The sequence below is a fragment of the Halichoeres trimaculatus genome, unplaced genomic scaffold, assembly GCF_033239565.1.
Source record: "Halichoeres trimaculatus isolate MK-OKI-2021-1 unplaced genomic scaffold, fHalTri1.1 fHalTri1_scaffold_4, whole genome shotgun sequence".
NCBI lineage: Eukaryota > Metazoa > Chordata > Actinopteri > Labriformes > Labridae > Halichoeres > Halichoeres trimaculatus.
In genome coordinates this window covers 18,833,120-18,846,228 of record NW_027437182.1, presented here as the reverse complement: position 1 = coordinate 18,846,228, position 13,109 = coordinate 18,833,120, and the positions used below count along the sequence as shown (strand labels likewise).

General features: G+C 39.5%; 2 protein-coding genes across 3 annotated transcripts; both read right to left on the bottom strand.

The window, feature by feature from the left end:
• Positions 1–90: 90 nt before the first annotated feature.
• Positions 91–6,414, bottom strand: haus5 (HAUS augmin-like complex, subunit 5). Its single transcript, XM_074668276.1, has 19 exons — positions 6,085–6,414; positions 5,928–5,990; positions 5,666–5,698; positions 5,307–5,331; positions 4,988–5,120; positions 4,752–4,911; positions 4,549–4,645; positions 4,336–4,427; positions 4,166–4,220; positions 3,941–4,068; positions 3,764–3,845; positions 3,496–3,650; positions 2,585–2,747; positions 2,384–2,464; positions 2,149–2,294; positions 1,800–1,896; positions 1,014–1,152; positions 789–921; positions 91–355 (listed from the first exon to the last, which is right to left on the bottom strand). Exons 1-19 carry the CDS (start codon positions 6,180–6,182, stop codon positions 253–255), a joined length of 1,983 nt encoding a protein of 660 aa, XP_074524377.1. The 5' UTR covers positions 6,183–6,414; the 3' UTR covers positions 91–252.
• Positions 6,415–7,180: 766 nt separating this feature from the next.
• Positions 7,181–12,640, bottom strand: LOC141788959 (fizzy-related protein homolog). 2 transcript variants are annotated; one of them, XM_074668180.1, is made up of 14 exons: positions 12,439–12,640; positions 11,617–11,726; positions 11,307–11,435; positions 11,108–11,171; positions 10,870–10,997; positions 10,640–10,722; positions 10,304–10,487; positions 10,127–10,192; positions 9,933–10,035; positions 8,611–8,795; positions 8,303–8,536; positions 8,066–8,170; positions 7,890–7,982; positions 7,181–7,802 (listed from the first exon to the last, which is right to left on the bottom strand). In XM_074668180.1, exons 2-14 carry the CDS (start codon positions 11,683–11,685, stop codon positions 7,761–7,763), a joined length of 1,485 nt encoding a protein of 494 aa, XP_074524281.1. In that variant the 5' UTR covers positions 11,686–11,726; positions 12,439–12,640; the 3' UTR covers positions 7,181–7,760. The 2 variants fall into 2 exon arrangements, with proteins under 2 accessions (XP_074524281.1, XP_074524280.1); XM_074668179.1 differs by having other exon boundaries at positions 10,870–11,000; positions 12,439–12,637.
• Positions 12,641–13,109: the final 469 nt, after the last annotated feature.

The window sequence follows — 13,109 nt, the reverse complement described above, 5'->3', positions numbered from 1 at the left end:
TTATCAACACAGTAGCATTCGTCAGTTTTCAACCACCCTATCGTCTCTGAACAAACTAAAAGAAAAACAAGAACAAGTAGTTGGATTCAAAATGGTTTATTAGTGATCGAGTTTTATTTAATAAACACCAGGAGGAACTGTGAGGATAATAATCAGGCATAGACAAGTACAGACATTTGTTAACAGTTGTAGCTTTGTAATATTGCTACTTAAAGGTGCTTTTTTATTATCATTTTTTTTCTTTATCCACCCCTAAGAGGCTTTAGCTCCAAGTTTCCACCTTTGAAGCCACTGTTGAAAAGTCAACCCTCCTTTATTGACTTCAGGTAGGACATGTTGGGCTGGCCTCTCCCACCTAAGGAAAACATGCAAATATGTTAAAGTTCTCACTTCTCAGAATAATCTGGCTACAGAAGTCATGAGCAGTTTCTCAACACGGTTCAATGATTAAGAGAGCCTCCTTTGAAAGTTAGTGACCATAAATAGTCCATGACATTCTTTTTTACTGTGATGGAAATGTAAAAAAATGGATTACATTCCACCCAAAAGTAGTCAGATAATGAGAGCTACAGTTGACAGTATGGCAAGTATTATTTGATGCTTAACAAGCAGAGGCAAAACTTATCAAAAAGTTTAATTTCAACTTGCACAGTATGGCTGTTCATACTGCTTAACCAAAAGTAGTGATAAAAATGTTAACTGATAGGAAGGCTGGGAATCTATGAAACCTACACAGTCCAAAAAAGCACAAATTGTACAACGGAAACTACTTTGGATATGAGTCTCACCAGTGAGAGATAGCAGTTTGTACTTGGTTTCCGTATGAAAGGCTTTGGCTGCAAAGTTGGGTGAAGCTTCTGACTCTTGGCACCAGAGCCTTCAGAAGCTTCTGATCCTCCTCCACGACTCTGGACAGCAAAGCTAAGACACAGAGCAGACACAAATGATCTAGTTTCTCAACAATAGCCCAAAGTTTAAGGATGAAAAAAGCTTTATCAGGACTTTCCTCATACCTTTTTGATCAGATGCATGCAACAACCCTGCTTCTTTCTGTGTTTTCTGCAGAGAAGCAGAGTGAAGCTGCAGTAACTGGCGAAGAAAACGCAACTCAAGCTGCTGGGCGCGCGTCTGGGAACACAGCTCCTCTGGAGCCTGATGTTTGAAAAAACAAAAAAAAGTCAAAACCATGTGATTATGCAGAGACAGAGGAAGAGGAGTAAGAATTCAATTAAATAAACATGTAAATTATAAGAGCAAAAGAATTCACATCATGTGAGAGATTGATAAAGCAAGCACAAATCAGACCAGAAATTACAAAGCTGTTGGCGTTTTGCCTTTTTTCAAGTAAAACAGATTTCAATAGATACTCATTTCACTCGTACTACTGGTGAGAGGACAGAGGAAAGTGATGGCAGTAACAGTCAGCTGGCTAAACAAAAACACTTAGCATTTGGACTTGAAAGAGCTGGAGCAGCTCTGAGCTACTGGCACAACTTTTATGGGACTGTAGCAAGTTTCCACAGTCAAACTTCTGAAATTACAAATCAATCACAACAAAGTAAAGTTTTTATTTTAAGTGTTAAAAGTCTCCATGTTAAATCTAAATTAAATAGTTTTTTCAGTAATATAGTCGCTCCACTTTTTAGAATGATAAAAATACATTTTCTTTATTTTCTTTTTTTTATATGATAGTAACTTATTGCTCTCATATTGCAAGGGTAACCTAGATTCCGAATGACAGTGCCTTAACTTGAGGACTGATTGTTACAGCAGATGATGGAGTATATAACCACACAGACCTTGTACAGTGGGAATGAAAGACTCTGACACAAGCTGCTAAAGTCTGAAGATTTCAAGCGATTGATGGACAACCATGACGCAGGGATCCTTTGGGTTCTGTAACAACAGAAAGACAAGAAACATTCTATTCAGAACAGCTGTTGCCAACACCTGATCAATACTGGTCCTCTTTCTTTTGGAGCACTCTCCTGGGACATTTTCCTGCCACTTCTGCTGAATCCAGAGGTGTACAAATGATGAGAAAGTTCAGCTTTTTCATCTCCAACACATTTCTGAAATTGTAACTGATGAATGGTCAGGAGTCTTTGTAAGCTGAGTGTTACTGATGTGTTGAGGTGTCCCACTTACCCCTCAACAGTCCTCCTGTCAAGAGCAACAAGGGAAACTGTTCCCAGCTGTCGAGCCTCCTTGGAAATGGAGTTCCTGAGACTGTTGGCTGAATTGGTGACATCTTGAAATTGTGGCACCAGTTTGTCTCGAATAAACTCCTGTAACTGTATTAAAACACATGGATAGAAGTTCTTAAGAGGCACAAGAGACACCAAAGCACTCTGTGTCGCCAAAAACAAGATAAGATTCACACCTCAGTTTGAAGATGAATCAGCTCCGTTTTAGCCGCCGAGTTCCCCTTAATCAAACCCCTGATCTGCTCTTGTCTAATAGCCTGTAGCAACACAGCAAAGTGTTAGACGTTTGAAAGATAAAGATGGATATCTCAAGAAAGTTTTCAAGATCTGTACGTGTTGGTGGTCCGATTTAACAGGTCTTACATCAGCTGACTCACCACAAGCTGTCTGAAGTCGAGGATGCTCTGCCACTGGCTGCGCAGATTCTTAAGCACCTCCTGTCGGCTTCTGGCATGCTGGTCAAGTTGTATACACCAGTCTCTGATATGATCCCTGGCTGCTGTCTGCATCACACACTCAAGTTCAACCTTAAGAGCTGACCTGTCAAGAAGTTTTGGAAAATTAAAAAAACAGAAAGAAATCATTCAGCCTTTTTTAAAGTTCTGTGCGTTGTAATTAGCAGCACTTCGCATAATAGTTAGTAGAAATCAATTATAACATTTGTCAGTATGTTTAAATTACTGTATAATCAAGTCAGTTTGTTACAGTTTACTTAGAATGAGCAGGTCCCCTCCCACAAATGCTGCCATCCTGAACTACAGATACTGTAGCCAGATCAAACAGACTGTTATACTCCTAAAATCTGCATCTCTGTTTCATGTCTGGCTGCGTGACACAAAAAAACAAGTTGCATATTTGCACAAAAGAAATTGTATTACTATTATACTCATGATGTATCACAGTGGCTTACTGATCTCGGAGGTGAATGTGACAGATGTCACTTAACATTACTGTTTCTAGGCACTGTACTTTTAACTGCTTTGGAAATAATAACCTCCTACTGTAGAGCAATGTGGCCTCATTATTACCGTATTGACCCAAAAAAAAAGGACGACCCTGATTATAGGACAACCCCCCCGCAGCCACAGTGAGATCACTGGGTTTACAAAAAGGTGACACCCTGGACAACTATCAGTATGTTTCGATGGTTAGACCTCTGTTATAAGAAGACCCCACTTTTCAAATTATTTTCAACGAGGAAAAGCTCTTCCTATACTCGGGTCAATATGGTCCTCATTTAATTATAAAACTCATGTCTAGTGGGAATCTTATCAGTGGGTCTACTTACAGTGCCATGGTGTCATTGTGAAGCTCATCTGCAATACCAGACACCTCCAGCTCAGCCTCTTTTCTGCGAATCTGCAGCTGGTCACTCAGCTGCTGGACTCTGCAGCGAGTCTGAGCTAGTTCCACCAAACTCTGTTGCACTTCTTCCCAGGCAGCCTGGAGCAACAAATGTGTGGTTCAACAAAAAAAATATAAGTGAATGAAAACACATCAGTTCTATGCAACTGCTTGAAACTTCTGCTGTTTAAGATCAAAGTATGTTTGCGCACCGCCAATAGAGTCTTCACTGGTGGCAACTCATCATCATCTTCTGCTGACATGTCCAATAAGTGATTGTTTTCATATCGGAAGCTGCAATATAAATGCTATATGAATACTTTGAACTTAGAGTTTTTACAGTGTGAATGGAGGTAGATAAAATAGAAAAATGTTGAAGTTTGCTGTACCGCAGAGCAGTCACATCTCGTGTCACATCAAGAGAGGCAAGCTTTTCCTCAAGTTCCCTCTGCTCTCTGGAAGCTAAATGTCCCAACGCCAAGAGGATGTGGTTTGGAGGATAACTGTCCAACAGATTCTGATAAGAAAAGCAAACACATGCCAATAAAAAGTTAAAATAACAGCATAAAAAAAGTTGCTATGTGTTCTGTAAGTCTTGTTGAACATAGACTTACCTCCACAGAACTGAGCCAGTACTGAAACACAGCCGTCCTTTGTTCACGGCTCATACTGAAAGAAAACAGAATGGTGAGCTTTCAGTTCTCAAAATAAGAAATTGACAATATCATGAGGGACAAATTTTTGCAGAGAAAGTTTCTCAAACACTTCTCACTGCAGTCCTTACTGTTTGGTTGCGGTGTGTGTTGATTTCAGCTCACTCTCTTGTAGGGAACAATAGAAGTGGATCCTGTCATCACACAGCTCCCTCACCTCACGCTTACAAGAAACACAAAATACATGAGATGATACACTCAAACAGCATAACGTACACAAAAGACACGGTCAACATCAGTCAGACACAAGCACAAAATACAGACAAGTTTTAGGTAGCTCTTACCAGGACCTGTGCCTCTGCAGCAGCTTTGGAGTTGAGGTCATCTCCATCACTGGTGCTGGAAGGCTTATTATCAAAAAGAAGCTTAACCTCTGCTTTCCTGTGAAACACATCACAATATTCATTTATACCGTTTATGAGTACATACATGTGAAAAAAACTGTTTTATAATTATAGTCTGCACTCAAAATTTAAATGTCCGTTACCTGCTCATAAGATCTAATGCCTGGCAGTGTCCTCTGATCTTTTGGATATCAGCAGAGAGCACTTTACAGCCAAACATGCAGCGCTGCTTGAAGGCCTGTAGAAGCAGCTCTCTGTGACAACTGTCCTCCACTTTGGCCCAAGTATGGCTGATGGACTGCTCTGGAAGAAGAAAATTCAAACATTTGTAATGTTCACTGATCAGTTATTTGTCCCTCCCTGCATCTGACAGACTTACCTTGTGCAGCTGACTGTTCTTCTGCTCCACTGATCTGAGAATCAAGGTGACCGATCTCTGCTCTCAGCTGTTCTATCTTCCTCTGAAGCTCTCTCTGCCTTACAGCCTCACTCTGGCTTTCAGTTTGTTCCAACTGAACATGCAAAAAAACAAGAAACAGACAAAAAAGTTTCTGATCAGTCACTTTTCTGTCAAAAAACAAACTCTTTGAGTTTCACAGCTCATACAATTTTCCAGGAAAGTAAAAAGAACTAAACTCAGAAAAAACAAACGAACAAAACAATAAACCACATTAGGGGAAGCAGCTTTTTGTAATTACCTCTTTGTCTTGGAGAACTTTGTACCTAAGGTATGATATCGTTCAGGAAAGTACTGGAAAAAAGTGATCAATCAATGCGTAAGGGTAACAAGAGAATGTAGTGCACACCTCACCAAGCAATAACAGGCCAAGACTGGGGGATAAAGTAAATATATTGTGGGGGTATTATTAAGACAGCACAGAACTAACTCACTATTCCTCAACAAAGACAAGTTTAAAGCAAGGTGCTCATTCTACTGTGTCTAAATGACTCCCAGATGAAAAATCCTGCTGCATCTACATGAGCATGCTGTAAATGCACTAAAGTCACAATGAAGATAACATAGTAGCTTTAAAATTCAGCTTGAAAATATGGATACCACTGTAGATTCCCACGCATCATCCTCACATTCCTGAACAAAAACAGAGAAAGAAAGAAAGAACCCAAAATTCAAAATCTGCACATCTGTCTTTTCAATCAATCAATCATTTAAAGAAAACTATAATTTGTAGTAGGACAATACCATTCTTTAGATGCCATGTTGTTATTTGCTGTGATAGGTCAAATAAAGTGTGTACATCCTTCATGACAACAAATAACATGCAAAACTAGCTGGAAATAGAGGGACTGTAAATACCAACCTTTGTTGAAAAATGTGTTGGATGACATATTTCCAAATTGACTTGCCAGACCCAACACACAGCCTAGAAACACACAGCACATTGTCATTCAGCTAATATATCAGGGACAACAGTATTACTAGTTTAAGAAAAGCAACTGAGGACACTTGGTACGTACGATTTAAAATAGCTGTCATTTGGCAGGCTGTCCGGGGGCAAGTTGAACTCCTCTGTTGCCCATCGCTTCAACTCTTTTACCAAAGTTCTGTCCGCCATCCTGACGAACCGAAAGAGAGAGGAGTGAACAACCTGCAGCAAGCTAACCGAGACACCAACGTCGGCTGATCAGCCTAGTCAACACTGAGATTTTAAATACAATTTCTTAATTAGATCCGCTACTTTGCAAGAAAAACTGACATTTTTCTTTACATGAGTAGACCTATAATAACATTTAGCGAATTGGTTTGAAATACTCAATCTTTCAACTTCCCGCCCGATTTTATAACTTCCGGGTAGCACATCCACTGACGCAGCGCCTCCGTTGGTAGGAGGCCGTTACTACCGTCTGCTACCCTAATATATGTGTTGGTAAAATATTTGTGAACGTTACAACTTTAACACGAACTTCTTAAATACACTAACAATTAACAAAAGATGATTGTGTTAGATTTACTTGCATACTGATACACAATTTCCAAATTTACCTTGATATAACAGATTAAGTTTATTTCTGACACACTGAATTCAGTGTTGCAATGATAATATTTAGCATTTTTTAATGCAAAAACTGCAAAACAAGACACAGGTGCTCGCTGATTTTGAATATTCACCTAAAAATGCACAAATATTCAACAACAAAAAATGTCTGCTAAAAAGAAAATCCAAAGAAATGGTCATTTTTGACCATTTTATTGTCAGTCTCATGGCCTGATTTGTATTAAAAAATGCAAAACAATGTTTATGATACTTTATGACAAATATAATACTTTTATATCTTAAAGGGCATTAGTCTGACCTCATATTCTGTATTTACTTTATCATACAAGTAGCATTTTTTTAAAAAGACCTCCACAACCAAATGGCCCTGATTTCAGACTGCTTAGTATCACCTTTAGGTAGTCCAAGGCATAGCCTAACTAGAAATACTAGTGAAAAAAAGGCAGCAAAAATCATCCTCAGGGCTGGGCTTGCTCCAGACCTATCTGTAATGCCAGAGACTAGACAGGATACAATGTATGGTGAATGAAAAACGACTGAAACTGGGTCTTTAGTGCCATCATTTTTTATTTCTGTCAAGGATCAACCATGTAGTACACATCTTAATGCACAGCATCAGAGTTTCGGTCTACAGGAACAATCTGCATTTCTGCCTCTCTGTCAACCTTCTTCAGAATCAGAGTACACTTGGGGCACATACTGTAAAGGCCTTAGTAGGTGATCAAGCTAAATTCTTATGCTTTAGTGTCAATACATCTTGGCAACTTTTCTCCTCCAACACTTTTAAAGTAATAGCTGCTGTGGCAGCTTTAAATAAATAAGTCCTGAGTTTGGCAAAAACAAAAAAATCTGATACAGCTACATGAAAATAGTATCACAATATCTTTTCAATAAGGTCTATGATTCTTTTTATCCCACTTGTTAAAAAGAAAATATACATTCAAAGTTAAAGCCCAACAACCAAAATTACTCCCCAAATTCTTGATTAAAAATTCTTGACTGTTTTCTCTGTCAGAAATTAAATGTTATATGATGCCTTTTATTTTGTGCAGTATGACCTTAGCACCATGCTGATGCACAATTAAGTGGCAATGCAAGGATTCACTCGAAGTACAATTTCGGAGTTTGAAATTTGTGTTATCGTATCCTGGTGAAGAGGTTTAAAACTGATACAGATTCCTGAAACAAAAGACAAAAAGAACAATGAGTTAAGGAGATAAAGGCACTATTATCATAAAATAAAGTTACCACTGAGCAAATTCTCACCTTAGTTGACCTTGTTTTACTAAATACATTCCAGAAGCGTAGGGTCTCATCTCCAGCTCCTGTCACTATCGCCTCCCCATCTGGGGACATTGCCTAAAAGAGGAAAAGAAAACTGTTAATTGTCGCTTAAGGAACAGTAATATCATATTCTCATTAGAAAGAGAACACACACTGACCAGATAAAGCACTCTGTAGGAGTGCCCTGTGAGTTTGGCAACCTGCGTGAGAGCTGGATATTTCCACACTAAGATCTGGTTCTGAGAGTAACCATGTGTGCTAACCTATAAAACAAAAACCCAATATTAAAACTCTAGACAGACTCTTGTTCAGTTCAGTAGTGTTTAAGTGACTGTTTTTGTTATTAATGGCATTGTCCTGAGACTTGTTCACAGTGTGTATGGGTACATCCTTACCAGCTCATTGGCATGCTTAGACCACGCCAGGTTGCAGACCTGAGAGCCTGTGTCCATACACTGTAATGGCTGTGAAGTCAAGGTGTTCCAAAATCGAATACAGCGGTCAGCAGTGCCACCTCCAGACGCCAGCAAGCCGTGCTGGTGAGGCGACCAAGCAATGGCTTTCACTGCAGCCAGGTGATCCGTGTATGTCTGCACTGGGCTGAGTGAGGAGTGGTTCCAAACCAGCAGCTGAGAACCGCAAGTAATCCCAGTGAGTGAATGCAGAGAGACAGAGGCAGGCATATTGGAGACAACATTTTTACCTTGTTGTCGTTGCCACCAGAAGCGAGCAGCTGGTGGTCAGTGCTCCACTTAAGGCCACACACTTCCTGTCTTTGTCCCTGCAGACGTCTCTCTGACTGGAGAGGAGGTGTCCGCACATCTCGCTGAAGAATCATACGATCTCGGCTTCCTGAAGACAGCTGGTCTGCGTTCCATGCCAACGCTCCTAAAATAATAGAAGAGATTAATTAATGCTTAACTCGACATTTGACCGAATACAGAGTTTCTACCAGAGGACAACCACTGAGACTTTCAAGCATTGATTCTACCTAAAATGATATTAACATTAACCTGTTAAAGGGGCTGTGAGGGCGAACTGGACAAGCAAGGGATTTTCAGGGCTAAAGACTCCATTTCCCATGAGCAGTTGCACCCACTGTCATAGGGATGTGACTATAACTGAGGCGTGCGTGAATGGAGACTAGATCTTCTATTTAACACTATGTTTCTTTTTTCATGACAGCTTTTTACCTAAAACAATGTGATAAAGAAATGAATTCATAGTTACGCAGCACCACTGTATGAAACATGACAACAAGCAAACTTTGTAAACTCAATTTGTACTGTAGATTATAGGGCTGCAGCTATCGAATATTTTAGTATTTGAGTATTCTACTGAAAATCCCATCGATTAATTGAGTAATCGGATAAAATACATTTTTGTTTAGTTAAAGAGCATTTATTTTTCAAATGAAATTTTTTCTCTTTAAGAAATAGAATTTTCTGATACAGCATGTCAATAAGAGCACTTACTTTGGTAGCTCCAAAATTTGTAAACACACTTTGACACATTTTTTGTGCCTTGTACATCTCATCAAATGTTGTGGACCCAAATGGCACCCGTTTCGTAGAATGACCCATTAGTCTCCAAACTCCAGAAAAGAAGCTAGATTTGTTGCTAGTTGCTATTTTGTATAAGAGGTAGCTTGAGGGGTTTGAAAACTCTCTTAATATGGCCTCAGCTCTATTTGAAATACCACTCTTTGATCTTTTTAAAAATTAAATGATTCCTCGAGGCGGAAATAAGTACTTGAGTAATTTTTGTAATCGAGTACCTCGAATCATTCGAGGAATCGTTTCAGCTCTAGTAGATAAGTAGCCAGCTATATTTAGAACCAACCAGACTCTGGCGCTCTGAGACATGTCTGTCACTTGAAATGTTAGTGAATCCTTGTTATGTCCTGCCAGTGCTCGTGTTGTGATTTGGCACTAAATGAATAAAGATTGATTGATTGACAATGCTTACTGTTACACTGGCCTTCTCTTTAAGGCTCTCTTTTACCCGTTCTAAATAAGCTCTTACCGACTCTGGCTGTGTGTCCTTCCATTGCAAAAAGTTTCTTCCCAGCACCAGCATCCCATATCTGGACATAGCCTTTGTGAGTTCCCACTGCTACCAGGTTACCCTACAAACACAAAGAATCTATGAGTTTACTCAACACTAACCATATCAAAAAGTCATCCTTTCAGCTTTATGGCAGGAAAACCTGAGCTTACCCTTTCAGACCATCCAACCGATGTGACGGAGTCTCCCTCCACAGATAAATCACACAACCTCGTGACCTAAGAAAAGGATTATTCAGAAAGTGATTCTTTGGCAAACATAGGAACTCACGTTGCCAAGAAGCACATAAACATTAAACATCAGACCCAGACACTATACACGGACAGTACCTGGCTGGTACATGCACTCCATAGGTACACACATGTGCCCAGCCCGACACTAAGCACGTTGAGTGAAGACCAGTCTACCAAGTTGAGGTAAAAGTCATCCTGAAGCTCTGGAGCATCCAGGACTTTGAATGGGATTTTTGAGATCTTGCGAGTGGGCTTCCTTGGTGAACGTAGTAGTTTTTGACTGCAACCAGAAAAGTTGGACATCATTAAACCCTGATTTCTCAAAACAATGGTTCTTAATTGGTTTGTAATTTAAAAACATAACAATTTAAGGTTTATCTTTTTGCCATAGGATCAAAGACAAAATCAAACTTTTTTTAAAAGTTCTCCTACCTTTTGATGCTGACAGGTGACAAGGAGTAGGGGGAGATGCTGGAGCTATCATCTGGCGTTGACCTTTTGCTATTGAGTGAATACTGCACAGAAAACACAGGCCAACATGAAAACTTTTATTTGCTACATTAAAACAAAAATCACAAAAGAAAAATTCCACACTAACTAAATAGGGATGTACTCTTCTTTAAAGAGTACTGTAGAAAGAGGCTAAGATGACATGCTCATACATTGAAGAGACTTTTCTTCTCCGGGGTTGAGGGCTGTAGTCGTCTGTCCTCGGTCTGCGGGTCTTGAATCTTTTCTATTCCTGCTCCAAGAAGTTCATTCTTCAACAAAGCAGAGTAGGCCAGCCCATCTGCTACACACACAAAAACCTAATGGTTACACGCGCTCAAAAATATAATCCTATGTCTACATAGAAAAGAAACACAATCTCTAAAATAACCTGTACAAAACTGGAATTACCTTTTACACTGTCCGAAGAGGCATCTTTTGTTTTTCTGTTGGGACTTGGTGACTTTTCATTTTCCTGGAGACATTAAGAAGACCGCTGTTACTTCCTCAAAAAGTAACAAAAGAGATGTTTCCCAATAGCCAAGCATATGCTTTCTAAACCACAAAGATACTCTTCTAAATACTATAATTCACCAGAAAATATTCATACATTGATCCTGTGGAAGCTGATATCCCAGTTTGCCCCTGCTCTTGTTGGAATGAATCTGTCTCCAAGTTTACTGGGTGAAGACAGCGGGGAGACAGTGAGCATTCGATTGTGCAGACTCTGTGACAGTTTCTGAAAAACATCAAAAAAGATGACAAATATGTATTAATTGCATTAGTTTCTGAGGCAAAGGTTTGATCACCTGCTGATATTTACACTTGTTGATTTATGATAATGATAATGAAAGCGCTAAAGTAACATTTCAACTCTGCCCCTTGCAACAGTGGTGGGCAAGGATCCAAAAATTACTCACAACAGGGCTCAAGATGTCGTTTTGAATATTGATCTGGCGAAGGAGACGATGTTCATATTCGGGATCCATCCTCGAGTGAAATCCTGATCCCACATTCACGGACTGGAGACCTGGGCGGTTCAAACGATAGATGAACATAATTCAACCGAGCAGCTATTGGTGTTCTCTGTTTGGTTATTTTGGGATTTCATCCAAAGACACTCGGGGGTTAAATATATATATATAACCTCGTGACCTAAGAAAAGGATTATTCAGAAAGTGATTCTTTGGCAAACCTACGAACTCATGTTACCAAGAAACACAAAAAAATTTAAAGTTAGACCCAGACACTGTACATGGACAGTACCTGGCTGGTACATGCACTCCATAGGTACACACATGTGCCCAGCCCGACACTAAAAAGAGACCTGGACCTGGTCTCCAGTCCAGGTATATATATATATCTTAAAGTAGTTGGTAGTGACCTGAAGCCACTCTAACGTATCAGAGATCGTTTCTTCATATTTCTCTCATTTTGAGGTGGACATTGTCCCATGTATCTGAGTATTTAATACCCACACAAGTCCAACGTACAGTTGATATAATTAAACTGTGGAAAAAACCTGCACAACAAATGTTTTTAAAGACCTAGCTCACGACAGCTTGGTTCATTTACGGCACAATAACAGGTAACAATCTAACATTCATAGCTACGAAACACACATTTATGAAACTAGGTAGCCTCACACTGAAAACCGTGTGACTTCAGTAAATTTAAAAGGAGGTAGACAAGCTAATAAGGACTAGCCTTAGGTACTTTAGTTTGTGGCTGATCCAACTTACACACGCCAGTTCCCGAAGACACCCACACTGTGTCGGAACAGCAGAGGAACAACTCACGGATTTTTCAGATGAAAACAAAAGAGAAATGTGAAGTTATTAACTCTCATTTGTACTGTTATTCCGTTTTACTGAAGAAAGATCACAGTGCATCATGGGATTTTTGTCCACCACCGTGACGTAAGCCTTGCAAATCAAAACACGGAAATGCTCAGTTGGTTACCAGAGGAGGTTTTCTGGCATGTTTGGGTAAAGACAGGGCTTATCGGAGACACGGATGGGAAAGTCTAGAGGTAAGGGTTGTTCCTGGAAAACATGGAAAACATAAATTTACCAGAAACAAACACAGTATAACTAGAAATTTATATTTAAATATATGCATATACTCAAACTCTCATCACTGCTTAGGTTACTAATACTACCATATCTTACTCATACTTAAAATGACTGTGCTCACACAACTTTTCCCGCAACTACAACTACAAGTAATTCAACTACTGCTAGCTCTACAATACGTTTGCCCCTCCTTCTAACACTTATTCCACTACTTCTGCTTTTTCACCATTTTATTTTTTTATGTCACATGTTATGTCACACATTTCAGTTTTTTTCACAGCTTTCTGCATCCAGCTTCAGCATTTCAACACATTTGCTTCAAGGAAATTAAACCTTCC